Below are 14,152 nucleotides of genomic sequence, written 5' to 3' on the forward strand. Positions count from 1 at the left end.
GTTTCCACTCATAGCCAGACCTCTCCCATAGGAAGGTGCCTAGTCATGTGCCCGAATAGCACGAACGACCTCTGGGGGACTCTTGGGAAGGAGAACCACCCATGTGGGTCCCAGCCTGGCCCAGTGCACAAGAAGAAAGCCCGATTTTCTACAGAGGTCAGGCAGTCAGTAGAATGGCAGGAAGCAGACACAAAAGCCAGGGCAGTGACACCCTAAGGGGGAAAGTACTGCCCAGGTTTTTCCAAGAAAAGTTGATGATCCAGACTTTAATATAAAAACACCCAGTTTTTTTTAAAATTTTACTTATTTTTATTTTATATGTATGGATGTACTGCCTGAATGTACGTAAGTTGCACCCATGTTGTACAGTGCCCACGGAGGTCAAAATCCCCTGGAACTGGAGTTATGGATGGTTGTTAGCAGCCATATGGGTGTTGGGAACCGAACCGGAGTCCTTTGCAAGAATAGTCAGTGCTCTTAACTGCTGAGTCATCTTTCCAGCTCCCAAAGCTCCCAGTTTTTAGTATCAGTAACCAAGAGCACTGATGGTTTAGCACAGTGCCTTCAAGCAAGCAGATGGAGATCTTCTTCCTGTCACCTGTCTCTGCCCTGATCCATGGTCCCCAGAGTGATCACTAGATCTGAGGTTGGAGAGATGGCTCAGCAGTTAAGAGCACTGGCTGCTCTTGCAGAGGACCTGGATTCAGTTCCCAGCACCCACATGGTCACTAACAGCCAACCATAACTCCAGTTCCAGGGAATCCAACACTCTCTTCTGGCCTCCATGGACATTGCACATGTGGGTGCACTTATATCCATGCAGGTAAAACACTCATACACATAAAATAACAAATTTTTAAAAAGTGACTGGATCAGCCACGTATGGTAGTACATGCCTTTAAACCCAGAGCTCAGGAGGAAGAAGCAGGCAGATTTCTGTGAGTTCAAGGGTAGCTTGGTCTACATAGTGAGTTCCAGATCAGCTGGGGCTACAGGAGACCTTGTCTCAAAAAGAACAAAAAAAAAAAGTGACTGGATCACACTGGGCATGGTAGTGCATGCTTTTAATCTCAACCCTCAGGAGGCAAAGGCAGGCGGATCTCTGTGAGATCGAGGCCAGCCTGGTTTACACAGTGACTTCCAGAAGGCCTGAGACTAGAGAGACCCTGTCAAAAAAAAAAAAAAAAAAAAAAAAAAAAAAAAAAAAAGAAAAAAAAGAAAAAAAAAAAAATGACTAGACCTTAGCCCTTACCTAATGAGTACACTTGTGTAATAGACAAAATATACAAGAATGCCTAACCTTTAAGGCAAACAGCTACATCAAAATTGTAATATTTTACAGGCCAAATAAAACACATTCATGGGCTATTCCCAGCTTGAGGACTATCTGCTTATAGCCTGCAGGTTACAGCTACCTCTTTCTAGTTCCTAAATCAGAGATGGTCATATGTCATCCTGCTACTCAGGATGCCTGAGAAGTAAACTCTAGGTTACAGAAGTCTTGGCCAGAAACAGAGGCTGGGCTAGGCAATCTTGCCTGGCTCACCTATCCTACTCACCTGGCGTGCAGAGGGTGTGGCCTCCCGGACCTGCTGGGCCAGTTTGGCCAGAGTGTTGACAAGCCAGCACTGGCGGTTAAACTCTTCCCTCAGTCCCTTGCCACAGCAACAGAGCAGGGCTGCCAGCAGGTACTGGTAGCGGATACTGAACTGAGAGTCCTTGAGGCTATCCTTCAGTAACCTGCGAGGCAGGGCAAGTGGGGATTCAGGCCACTTAAGAGCCACAGGCAGTGGAGTAAGGGGGAAAGGGGTAACGTTCTGCTTCAACTCACTAGAAAACCCACCCCTTGCCTCAGAGAAGAAAAATACATATTGAATGTCTACCTTGTCTTTGAACTCAAAGCCCCTCTACAGCTCAGCTCATCTTCACAGTTCTGCCATGGGTGGGTGGAGAAAAGGGGCATAGGTGATCTTCCCTGAGCTACATCGAAGTGAACTGAGACCCTCAGAGGAGAGATGCTAGACTAAGGCTACAGGGTAGATCAAAAACATACTAGAGCTCAATCTCTTGGCTCCTCATCCCTGCATGCCTGGGAGAAATACTCTCCCATAAAGGATTCGGGTCTACCTCCCCTGTTTCTGCACATGAGTTTACCAGAAAAAGTAGTGGGTCACTCTCAGGTCAGAGATGGCTCGTTTCAGGAGAAAGCGCACCAATGGACTATCCAGGTAGCACTCATACTTGAGGGCCTGTTCAGGAAAAAGCAAACACAAGGCTTCATTAACCACCTGAAATCTACACTGACTACTATCTCCTGGGACCTTGGCTCTGAGGGGCAGCTGTAGACAAGCTTAAGATTTGGGGGATAAGAGCATCAGTACTGCAAGTTCATGTACCTGCACGAGCTGGGGCAGGTAGTCAAGCAGCTCAGCATCCGAGAGTGAGCCGATCCACTGGACAGCCATCCGGCGGACCTCCTGGTCTGGGAAGCTGCAAAAGAGTGCAGGACCCTGACAACCCTGTTGGGCTGCTGGCTGTGACAGAGATGTGAGCCATGTACCTTCATACCTGGGTGTCAGTGTAAGGAGAAGGAAAAAGGATCTGCATCTCCTCCAGATTGCAGTCCGTAGGAATGGCCAGCAGGCAGTCTCCCTTGGGTGGGGAGAAGCAGAAGAATGCCAGCTGGCCTGGAACTCACTATATAGACCTGGCTGGCTTGAACTCACAGAGATCCACCTGCCTCTGCTTCCCAAGTACATGGGTGGCATGCGCCACCATGCCTGACAATATTTTTTAAAGCTTAAAAATGAGATCCAGGAAATGCTAGCGGTGGAATCTAGGCATATGGGGGGGCTCACTGTACAGTTTTATGATACGTACAAAAGAAAAGCTGGTAAAGTCCTGAATACCCATGTCTATGTCACCATTTCCCCAAAGGGGCCCCCACCAGAGATGGGGCTGGGGCTGGGACAGGTGCACGCTGCAACTCACGTGGCATGCAGGAGCCCCAGGGCATCCTGGTGGTTCATGTGGGTCCACTGCTTCAGCAGAGCATAGATGTCGGGTAGGCAAGCCCACTCCCAGCTGGGTGCGCTGGCAAGCACCAGGGGGAGTGAGCTCACCTCCGAGTGGCAGTAATATCGCTTCTCCCACAGGCGCTTCTTGTCAGCATCAGTGAGCCTGTGGGGAGGGTGGCAGAGTCAGACAGGGGGTGGAGAACTTATGTTCCAAGGGAATTGCTGTACACACGGTCATTCAGAGGCAGAATGTATAGGCTAAGGGGACACCAAATCTGGGGGTACCCTGAAGTACTGGGGTGGGGGTGGGGTGGCTAGCTCCCAGCTAGTGAATAGAGACACTAGAGGGCAGTGAGCCATAATTGTCAGTAGTTGGACAGCTGAGAGGCCTCATGGGACTTCTGTTGATTTTTATAGGGTCTGCAGCTAATTGAGCTTGCCTGAGATCAGGTGTCTAATGGGAGAAGGGAACTGAGGGGCTAATGAAGTGAGGGGTTGGGAATGGGGTGGGGGCAGGGAGGTCTGCCTCTCTTGTTCCCCCACCCAGCACATTCAGCAAGCTATGCAGGGACCAGAGAGGAGGCTGGGCAGAGCAAGAGCCCTGACTCCCCTCCCTCTCACCCCACCCTCTCCAGTCCTGATGGACACAGCAGCCTAAAGAATGAGATCAGCCTGAACTCATTTCCTCCTGAGAGCTGCCAGCTTGCCATGACACCTGATCCTTTTTGGAAAGTGACAAGGCCAGAAAAATGCAAAGGCTGTTGGTGTAGAAGGGACAGGACGTGGGGCAGGGAGGTGAGGACCACAGCCAGCTGCCCCACCAGACAGCGAGGAGACAGCATATCTGAGGTAGGGACAGAGGTCTGATCCTCCTAGTAGTTGAATTGGCCAGGTCACTAGTGTGGGGCTGGGCATTCTCAGATCTCATTTCCAGATCTGCTCTTTCCTACTCTCAGCTTGTGGAGAAAGGTTTGGAGCTGCTACCATCACCTCCCACCTAGGTCGTTGCAGTGCCAATCCCATCCTACCTCCACTTATCAAGCATAAGAGCAGGGACCAGATGCTGACAGGCCAGACCGACTCTGACAGTCAGCGGGTGCCCTGGGCCTCACCAGTATAGGGACTCCTTCTCCGTGATATCTTTAAGTTTGCGTTGGTCTTCCTCCCGGAGGCTGCCAAACTCATAGCGGGGGCTGAACTTGTCTCCAGGAGGGCTGGTGAACTTGATGTCAAAGGCGGAGGTGGGGAAGTCAATCTTAGGGTAGGATCAGGGGAGAGACAGGGGACAACATCAGCATTAGCAGGGCAGCTACCTCCTAGGGGTAGCTACCTCCTGGGGGCCGGCTCCCTGCTGAGTGCTTCTGCCTTCCTCCTTTCTTCTCTTTTCCAGAGGTTCTTTGTAAAATAGCCTAGCTACACTTGGTTCAAAGTCTCTTCCAGCTGTAACTTTCAGCAAAAATTAATAGGAAGCCTGGTGTGGTGGTTCATGCTAGTGATCCCAGCACTCTGAGGCAGGAGTATCACTCCAAGTTCACAGTAAGCCTAGTCTGCATAGTTGAGTTCCAGACCAGTTGGGGATCATAGTAAAGCCCTGCCTTACCTCAATCTACCTCCAAAAGGAAATATGGGAAAAATGAGTAAGAGAGACAGAAGCTTATGGATGACAGGACAAGCCCCACCCCAACAACCCTGAACAGGTATTGCTTGAGTAAACCACTGAGAGCATTCAGGCTGATGCTGGGGACTCCTTAGTGTGGTTCTTGAGGTGCTGCAGCCTGCTGGAAGCTGGGGGCCACACACTGGGTGAAATCTCTACTAACTCTAGGGCCTGACACTAGGTCCCCTTACTCTGTGACACCAGATGTAGGTTCTCTTAAGATGGGCATCAGAGCTGAAAGATATACTGCTCTAGGGTTCTACCTAGTCAGCAAGAGCTAACTGAGCCCTGATAAAGTATTTAAACACCCTGATGAGTTTTTCTAGGCCCTGGACATAGAGTGGTGAATAAGGTAAAAATACTTGTGTCATGGAGCATATATTCTGTATCTTTTTGTTTCATTCTCTATCATCATTGACATTCACAACTCCATACAACAGCATCTCATGAGAAAGGGGAGCTGGAACTAGACACAAGACCTAGGACCTAACCAGCTCCTCTCCTTCCCTCTAAGAAGGGGTCCCCCTTAAGATGCCAAGTAACTTGCTGGAATACTTTTACGTGGGCCTCACGAGAGGCAGCACAGATTGGATCAGACCTAGAACTGTGAGAATTCAGACAAGGGGCTGGGCCTCCTCCAGGGGATGATGAGAAATGGAAGATGGATACCTCCCACTTCCACTCACTAGTCCCATCTGGGTCCAGCCACATTCTCTCAGTCACGTCTTCATCCCATGCCCACAGTTCCAGCCTACAACTCAAAAGGGGCCTCAGAACTGACTCTGGTGCCCTGTGATGGGTGGGATGGAAAAGCTGGGTCTTACCTGCAGGATGACACTGTCTGGCTGGTGGAAATTAGGTGCACTCCAACGGGCACTGGGGTTTTCCTGTGTTGCTGGCCACAAGCCCAGAAGCTTCCGGCCACAGGTCAAGACTCTAAGATAGGAGGGTGAGATAGGCCAACAAATCCACAGGCTAAGTGGTAGTTTCTCTTCTGCTCCCAGTGCCCAAGCCTGACTTTTCTGGTTGAAGCCACTGTCTTCTTTCTCTTTTATTCTCCTCACACACCGTGGCTCTCCCTTCTAATACCTAGGAAGCCTCTCTGAGCCTCCCAATCCCTGGCCAAGATGACCAGGGAAGAAAGCAAAGCTGCTTTCTTAAGGCAGAGAGGCCTGGTGAGATGACCTCTATGGTCCTTCTGGTAACAGGACCAATGACATGTTACCTGAGCATGCTTTCCCATGTTCCTCCCCCACTAACAGTTTTCATCAACAGTCTTAGTCACTAGTTCTGTGCACTGGCCTCTCTACCAGGACTGGGGACCTCTAGACTTCTCAGTGAGCCCCATATGACCAACCCAAGGACACTGAGAGTAGCAACCAGGCTTTTATCTCTAACCCCTGTTTCCCTGTAAAACCAGAAGCTACTCCCCTGGGGCTCACATACTGCCTGAAGTTGAAGAGTGGAGTAGTGACCCAGCCCAGGGCTTCGGGCACTCGTCGCTGCTTATTGGCTTCGGAAGAACTCCCAGGCGGGGGAATGGGCAAGGCATAGAGTGTGGCACACAATAGGGTCTCCCGAGGCAGCCTTTTTACCTGTATTGGGAAGCAGATCCTAGGAAACAAGGAGACCAGAATCAGGGGGCCTGGAACATCAAGTACAGGCAGAGAATTAGTCTTTCAGGGTGCCACATATGTTCCCTAGGAAAGCTGTCCTGTAAAACCATTAAAGGCTCCAAACTAAGCAAGACCTCTACCATGTGCCCCCTGAAGCACAGTAAGATGTCTTTCAGGCTCCTCAATAGATTTAAAAAAACAAAACAAAACAAAAAAACCCAATTTCTAGGCAGGGACCAGGCAGAACTTGCTTAGCAGAGCTATCTCATTGTCCAGGTGGTCACCCATTCTGTCCTGTGCCAGGATCCTTCCTCACTTTAGGATTCCTAAGAGGGTCAGCAAAGCTGTTTCTGTGGTCCTTTCCACTCAACAGTCCCATCCCTTCACCATGCCCTACTCTGAGAGCCATGAGGAAGAAGCACCAGGACCTCTGCTCTCAGTGCACTCAGTCGGCCCTCCCCCCACAGCCCTCTTATCTGTTTGTGTCCCCTTTCTTAGCCCCAGGGACATGTCATGGTTTGTTCCCATTTGAAAACAAGCTCAAAGTCAAAGGAATAAAGAGAAGGGGCTTTATAAAGTCCCCTTGGGGTAAGAAAGTCAACTGGCAGGGCCAAGAGAACTGACCAAGCAGCTGACCACTCCTCAAACCCAGATGTTTCCTTGGCCAGTAATGACTGAACTACACCCAGCCACTCCCTCTGAGTTCTGGAAGAGGAGACTTGGGTGGGGGAGGTGGAGGGAAAATGGAAGCTGGGGAAAGAGGACCCACCCTGTTACCTTTCTGGGAAGCTGGGCCAAAGTCCACACTGCCACACCCTTCTAGCCGGCCCAAGGCCCAGCTGCTTCTATACCCAAAGGGCACAGAGGCTGGGCAGTCACCCCCAAGGTCAGCAGTTTCAGATAAAATAGCCTTCCTCTTCACTGCCCCTCACTCCTGGGAAAAAATCTCCACTTAAAGGAGGCACTGGACAATCACAGACTGGCACAGTCCTGCTCTGCCTCAGCTGCCTCTACTCAGGGGCCCACAGCTATAATTAGGGCCCCTTCAACAGCCAGCGGACATGCCAGGCTGGGTTTGGCTGGAGGGACAGAGCACGGCTGCTGGGCCTATTTTGAGAGTGAGCTGATCCCTATCCTGGTGCAGTGGGAGAGAGAAACAGTTGACCCTGCAGCCAGGGAAAAGGAGCTGGTCCTGATCCCTTTCTGGTCACCCAAGAAGGGAGAAATGCCAAGTATGGTAGCTCATGCCTGTGATCCCAACAGTGGGGAGGCTGAATCAGGAGGACTGCTATAAGCTCAAAGGCAACATAGAGAGTACCAGGCCAACCTGGATAAGAGATACTATTTCAAAAAGAAGGAAGGAGGGAAGGTTGGTTGGTTTGACTGAAACTATAACACCAAGAAGCAAGCAAGGCCCCCATTCTTCAGGCCTTGAGAATATCTGATTCCAAAATGGAATGCCAATGGGACTCTAAAATGGCCTCCACAATCCTTTGCCTGGGGCTGGTCAGGAGAACCACTACTACTGCAGAGCTAGCTCTCTTCCTCACCTGAGAAACTCTTCTTCAATTTCAAAACACAGGGGCTGCCTCTTCCAGGGAATGTGCTGGGGCTTCAGTCTTGCTTGGTCACTCTCTTGAGCAACTGAACTCATAGCTTGGCACTCAGTGTACTCATCAGGGAAGAGAGGACGTAGCTCTCTGTGCCCCTTTCCGCTACCTGACACTAGTTATACTGAAACTGGGCTATGCTGACAGCATTTTCACACACATACCCCCAAGCATCAGCTACTTTGTTAGCCACCTGGAACAGAGAAACAGGAACTGAGGAGGGACCTAAGATGAAGACAGTGAAGAAGAATGCATTGATCACTAGACACTGTGCCAGGGTCTCATTATATAGCCTAGGCTAATTCTGAACTCATGGTAATCCTGCTTCAGCCTCCTAAATGCTGGGATTATAGGCATGCACCCAGCTGTCCAAGTATTTTATTTAATTAATTAATTTATTTATTTGATTTTTGTGGTGAACTCATGGCCTTATGCATGTTAGGCAAGCATTCTACCACTGAGCAAGTTCTTACAGTGTCTTAACTGTGCTTCAAAATCCTATAGGGTGGTCCTATAATACCTTCATTTTAAGCTGTCTAGAATAGCCGCATCTACTGAGAGCACAGTTGAAGGATGGCTGGCCCAAAACTGTTTCCTGAACTCCACAGGGTAGTACCTTCTCCCTCATGCCTTGGCCTTGATTAGGAAGGCTGAGAGATCTCACTTTGGACACTGGGGGTGGTAGTGCTGAGACTATGCTCTCCACCCAGGCTGTATACCTTAGAGGACTGGCCCTGTGGATCTGGGTCTGATCTGTCTGCTCAGACCCAGAGCAGACAGATATCCATTGGGCAGGGTGGGCCTCCGTACCTGGAACTATGTTCCTCAGCACCACTTCCCTAGGCAGCAACAGGGAAGGATGGAGAATCCCAAGGGGACAGTGAAACTTGGAAGCTATTTATTTTAGCAGTGCTGGATTGAACCCAGGGCCTCACTGAGACAGTGTCTCACTATGTAGCCTAGGCAGGCCTCAAATTGACATCAATCCTGCCTCAGCTCCTGAGTGTTAGTATTGCAGAACTGAGTACCAAGCCCTGTTTCTCAGGGACCACTTAATGCAGCTACCCTGTTTCCAAAGAGTTCCTCCTACCCTGGTAAGTGTTTGTTAGTGGGAGTTGTACACCATTACTGTTCTAAGAATAACCTCAGTGTGATGAATAGGGTTTGTCTCCCATATAATCTACCTATTAAATAATCTAGCCTTCCTGACCCTTTGTCTATTTTGCATTCTTGATCTGCCAGAGGATGCACTTCTTTCTTTATAAATCTGTACCATGCATACTGAAGATGCATTTGCCACTATGCAAAGAGGACTCAGATATGGTTGACCTAGGGAAGTGAAGCTGGGGACGACAAACAAGGGGCTTTCTAACTGTCTGGAGAGCAGATGAGTATAGCACAGCAAGGCACTGGGCAGGCAAACACCTGCAAACACTCAAGGTCCTGTCACCCCTCATTTCCTTCCTGCCTTGCTTGGCTGAAGCTTTTCTTCCTGAAATAAAATTGTTAATAACTGGAAGCTGATAATGTCTTATGCTAATAGTGTCATTTTTTTTAAAGATTTTTAAAAAATATTTTGCTGGGCATGGTGGCGTGCACCTTTAATCCCAGCACTTGGTAGGCAGAGGCAGGTGGATCTCTGTGAGTTCAAGGCCAGCCTGGTCTACATAGTGAGTTCCAGGACAGCTGGGGCTACAGGGAGACCCTGTCTCAAAAAGACAAAAAAAAAAATAATAAATTAAAAAAAAAAAAAAAAATAATAAATTTTTATTATTTTTATATTTTTATGTGTATGCATGTATTGCCTGCATGTAGTTAAGTGTACCCATGTCGTGTAATGCCCTCAGAGGACAGAAGAGGCTGTCAGATCCCCTGGAACTGGAGTTATAGACAGTTGTTAGCTGCCATGTGGGTGCTGGGATTCAAACCCAGGTCTTCTGCAAGAACATTCAGAGTTCTTAACTGCTAAGCCATCTCTCCAGCTTCTAAGTTTTTTGTTTGTTTTGCTTTTAATTTTATGTGTATCAGTGTTTTCCCTGGGTGTACATTAGTGCACCTGTGCATGCAGTGCCCTCAAGGGCCAGAAGAGGACATCAGATCACCTAGAACTTTTGTTCAAACAGTTGTTGGCTACCATATGGGTGCTGAGAACTGAACCCAGGTTCTCTACAAATAGTAGCCAGTGCAATTAACCATTGTCTCTCTAGCCCCCATGTCATATGTATTTAATATTTATATTTTTTGGTTTTCTGAAATAGGGTCTCTTTGAGTAACTCTGGCTGGCCTGGAACTCACAGAGATTTGCCTGTCTCTACCTTCCCAGTGCTGGGATTAAAGGTGCATCATGCCCGGCCCAATGTCATATTTATGACTGCCTATCTCACGTCAATGCTACATCTGTCTCTAAATTAAACAAATGGTCTTGCTGCTCAATTTGAGAAACTGAGGAATAGACAGGCTAGCAAGAACATAGGATTAGAGAGAACTAGAAAGAGAACTTATTCCTTTGCTTCACATTCACTATTTCATTCTCTAGACAATCCTCCTTGCTCTATCCATAAAGGACAAGGCATGGCCCCGCTACTGATACTTTGTGTATTTTGAGATAGTATCTCTTGGTTGACCTAGAACTTGCTATGTAGTCCAGGTTGGCCTCAAAATTATGGTGACCTCTTTCTTGCCTCTGCTTCCCAAGTGCTGAGATTATACATGTGCACCACTATGCCCAACTAAATTAGTAGAATTTTGTGCTTTTTGTTTGTTTTATGCTGCTCTAGGGCTCAAATCCAGGACGTTGTGCATGCTAGGCAAACACTCTAATTCAGGCCATACCCTCAGCACATTTGCCTATTCTAAGCAAACTTTGGGAGGAAAGGAGAGATGGAAATCTTGTAAACCAGTTACATTCTTTAAGAGAGGCAAGATCAAAAGAATGAGGTATTGGGGCTGGAGAGTTGGCTCAGCAGTTAAGAACACTGACTATTTTTCCAGAAGACCCAGGTTCAAATCCCAGCACCCACATGGCAGCTAACAACTGTCTGTAACTCCAGTTCCTGGGGATCCAACAGCCTCTTCTGACTTCCACGGGCTTTGCACGAGACAGGCGCACTTACCTACATGCAGGCAATACATGCATACACATAAAATAAAAATAATAAAGTATTTTTTTTAAATGAGGTATTTTTAATTACCAAGTAACATTTATATGGTCCTTTATAGATTCCAAAGAGTCTTTATGGACACTTGTCATCGGATGTTCCTAATAACTTGAGAGGTAGAAATATTTGTCCCCATTTAAGCATCAAGGAAGTGGAGACTCAAGAGACTGAATGACCTGGTCTGGATAAGGACAGCAACAGAACCCTTTTCTGACCTAGGCTTGTTCCTTGCCCCAGGGTATTTCTGAAGTAAGCAGGTTGGTCTAGGCCCAGCCTGGGGCCTGGAGGGAGCTTACTGCTGGTCCCAGATGATGAGGTGGAACAGGTACTTGGAGAAGTGAGCCCGTCGAGTCTGCAGGGGGCTGCACAGTTCCTTGCCACCATGGCTGAGGGAGCAGGAGAGGTAGAAATCTTCATAGCTACAAAAGAAAGGGAACAGCCCTTAAAAGCATTCTTGGTACCCTAATGCCCACCTCTATTACTTTTGGTATAGTTTTCTTGGTCTCTGGAAGTGGCAACATGGGGCTGGGCTTAAGAAAGTCTGTTTAGGGAGCAGCAACTCCATCTGGCTCCCTGGACCCCCAGGGTCTCAGGCCTATGCTGAGTACAGAGGTTTTTCCTTTCATGGGAATGGCCATCCAGCCTCCTCCTTACAGTCAGCTCCAGCCCATCAAGTGTAGCACACAAGCACACATGCATATGTGTGTGTGTATGTATGTGCAGGCAAGGAGAGTGGGGAGGAAAACGACATATGCCGCCATGAATGCCAACACATGGGGGTTCCTGTAGCTCTGACAGGTGCCTGACAGAAGAGGTCAGAGAAGGCCCCTGTTTCCCAGGCTGCCTTCTTTGTTCTACACCAATCACCCAGAGGAATACATTAAGTGAGGAACAAAGAAAGAAGAGGAAGGGAGGAAGGCGGGGATGGGGCTAGTGAGGGTGGGATGGGGCCAAATGCCTATTCCTCCAGGCCTTGGATGCTGGGGACCCAGCAGAGGATCTGAGGATTACCAAATGAACGTCCTCCTCCCCCCACCCCTGCAAGGGAACCCCAGACAAAGGGTCACCCCCCCCAAACCCCTCCCATTGTGCATCTGCAAGAGAGTGCAGCCATTGGCGTGGGGCACACTCTATCTGGGAACTGGCCATCTGTCGCTTGTCTCCCTCAGCTGGCTTTGAATCTGGAGGGGGCAGAGATGCTGAGGCAGCCAACACTGAGGGAAGGGCAGGTGCTTCTCCATCTCCTGGGGGACTTTCTCTCTCAGAGATGCCTCAGCCTGAGTTCCCCTCAGGCACCTGGATCACCAGTTTTAGCCCTGTTGCAGCAGAATGCCACACAATATTACACATCCTAAGATGGAGGATAGAGAAGACACACGCAGAAGACGTAAAGCCTCCAGAAGTCAAGCTCATGTGTCTCCTTAGAGCTCTGACTCACCTGGTAGCCCAGGTGATGGGGATACGGTGGGTAGCATACACAGTGAAGGCTAGTGCCCCGGAGAAATGGCAGGCCTCCTGAACCAAATCATGCTTGTGGCTCCCAGGCACTGCAGTCTGAAAGTCCGCATTGAATGTGCTGCAGTACAGCTCAACCAAGTCCAAGATGGCTGCTGTCAAGGCTTCTACCACCTTCTCTGTGAAAGGAAGGGTCAGAAAGGAAACTCAACAAGTGCAATTTTGTGGCCCCAGCACTACAAAGATAGGATGGCCCGGGACAGTGATCCCCAAATCAGTCTTGTGAGCCCCTGTGTGTGAAGCCTCCAGGAAGTGAAGCTCATGTGTCTCCCTAGAGCTCTTCACACAGTTTCTAATGGCTGTGACAAAGTTCACCCATTCGTGGAGAAACAAGAAAGATGTAGGAGTGTGGTAAACTCTCCATCAACAGGTACTCAGTTTTAAACGTGGTCCTATATTATATTGCTACTTACATGATCTAGTGTTAATATGTTCTTTTTAAAAAGTCATCTCTGAGAGCTGGGCATGGTGGTATATACCTTTAGTCCCAGCACTTGGGAAGCAGAGGCAGGTGGATCTGTGAGTTCAAGGGCAGCCTGGTCTACATAGTGAGTTCAAGGTGAGCTGGGGCTATAGTGAGACCTTGTCTCAAAAAGACAAAAAAAAAGTAATTTCTTGGCTGGGCATGGTAGCACACATCTTTAATCCCAACACTCAGGAAGCAAAGGTAGGCAGATCTCTGTGAGTTCAAGGCCAGCTTGGCCTACATAGCAAGTTTCAGGCCAGCCAGAGCACCACAGTGAGACCCTGTCTCAAAAACTAAATAAATAGGGGGCTGGAGAGATGGCTCAGTGGTTAAGAGCACTGGTTGCTCTTGCAGAGGACCCAGGTAGGATTCCCAGCACCCATATCGTGGCTAACAAACATCTGTAACTCCAGTTCCATGGGAATCCCATACCCTCTTCTGATCTCTATGAGCATTGCAAGACAAGGGTACACTTACATACATGTAGGCAATATACTCATACACATAAAAATTAAAATAATAAATAAAATATTTAAAAAATAGTCAGCTGGGTGTGGTGGCGCACGCCTTTAATCCCAGCACTCGGGAGGCAGAAGCAGGTGGATCTTTGTGAGTTCAAGGCCAGCCTGGGGCTACAGGGAGACCCTGTCTCAAAAAGACCAAAAAAATAAATAAATAAAATAAATAAATAAATAAATAATCAAGTGTGGTGGCACACACCTTTAATCCCAGCACTTGGGAGGCAGACAGGCAGATCTCTGTGAGATTAAGGCCAGCCTGATCTACAGAGTAAGTTCTAGTCAGCCAGAGCTACACAGTGAGACCCTTTTTCAATAAATAAGTTTTGTCACTTCTTGACAAAACAGAAAGCTAGTAGGTGTGTAGCTCAGTAGTGGAAAAAGTACTTAACCAGAATATGCAAGGTACTGGGTGCCATCTCCAGCACCATAGGCGTGCATACACACACACACACACACACACACACACACACACACACACACACACACGCATACACACAGCTGGAAATTTATGTCAGGTCTAGAATAGTTTTTGTAGACAAAAAGTTCATGAAGTCCAAAAGATGGATTCACTTTAACAATCTCAGTAACATGA

General features: G+C 48.4%; 1 protein-coding gene across 2 annotated transcripts in view; it reads right to left on the reverse strand.

Annotated features, from left to right (window-relative positions):
• Window positions 1-14,152, reverse strand: part of Pik3c2b (phosphatidylinositol-4-phosphate 3-kinase catalytic subunit type 2 beta) — a 70,935-nt gene that overhangs the window by 21,895 nt on the left and 34,888 nt on the right. For both annotated transcript variants that reach the window (XM_017797463.2, XM_008830387.3), the window contains 9 exons: window positions 12,497-12,692; window positions 11,355-11,477; window positions 6,121-6,288; window positions 5,499-5,610; window positions 4,130-4,272; window positions 2,992-3,180; window positions 2,397-2,490; window positions 2,155-2,249; window positions 1,560-1,740 (listed from right to left, as the gene is read on the reverse strand). In XM_017797463.2, the coding sequence (XP_017652952.1) occupies window positions 1,560-1,740; window positions 2,155-2,249; window positions 2,397-2,490; window positions 2,992-3,180; window positions 4,130-4,272; window positions 5,499-5,610; window positions 6,121-6,288; window positions 11,355-11,477; window positions 12,497-12,692 (1,301 nt within the window). The remainder of the gene's footprint in view (window positions 1-1,559; window positions 1,741-2,154; window positions 2,250-2,396; window positions 2,491-2,991; window positions 3,181-4,129; window positions 4,273-5,498; window positions 5,611-6,120; window positions 6,289-11,354; window positions 11,478-12,496; window positions 12,693-14,152) is intronic.

Source organism: Nannospalax galili, unplaced genomic scaffold, assembly GCF_000622305.1.
Source record: "Nannospalax galili isolate Female #2095 unplaced genomic scaffold, S.galili_v1.0 scaffold113, whole genome shotgun sequence".
Lineage (NCBI taxonomy): Eukaryota > Metazoa > Chordata > Mammalia > Rodentia > Spalacidae > Nannospalax > Nannospalax galili.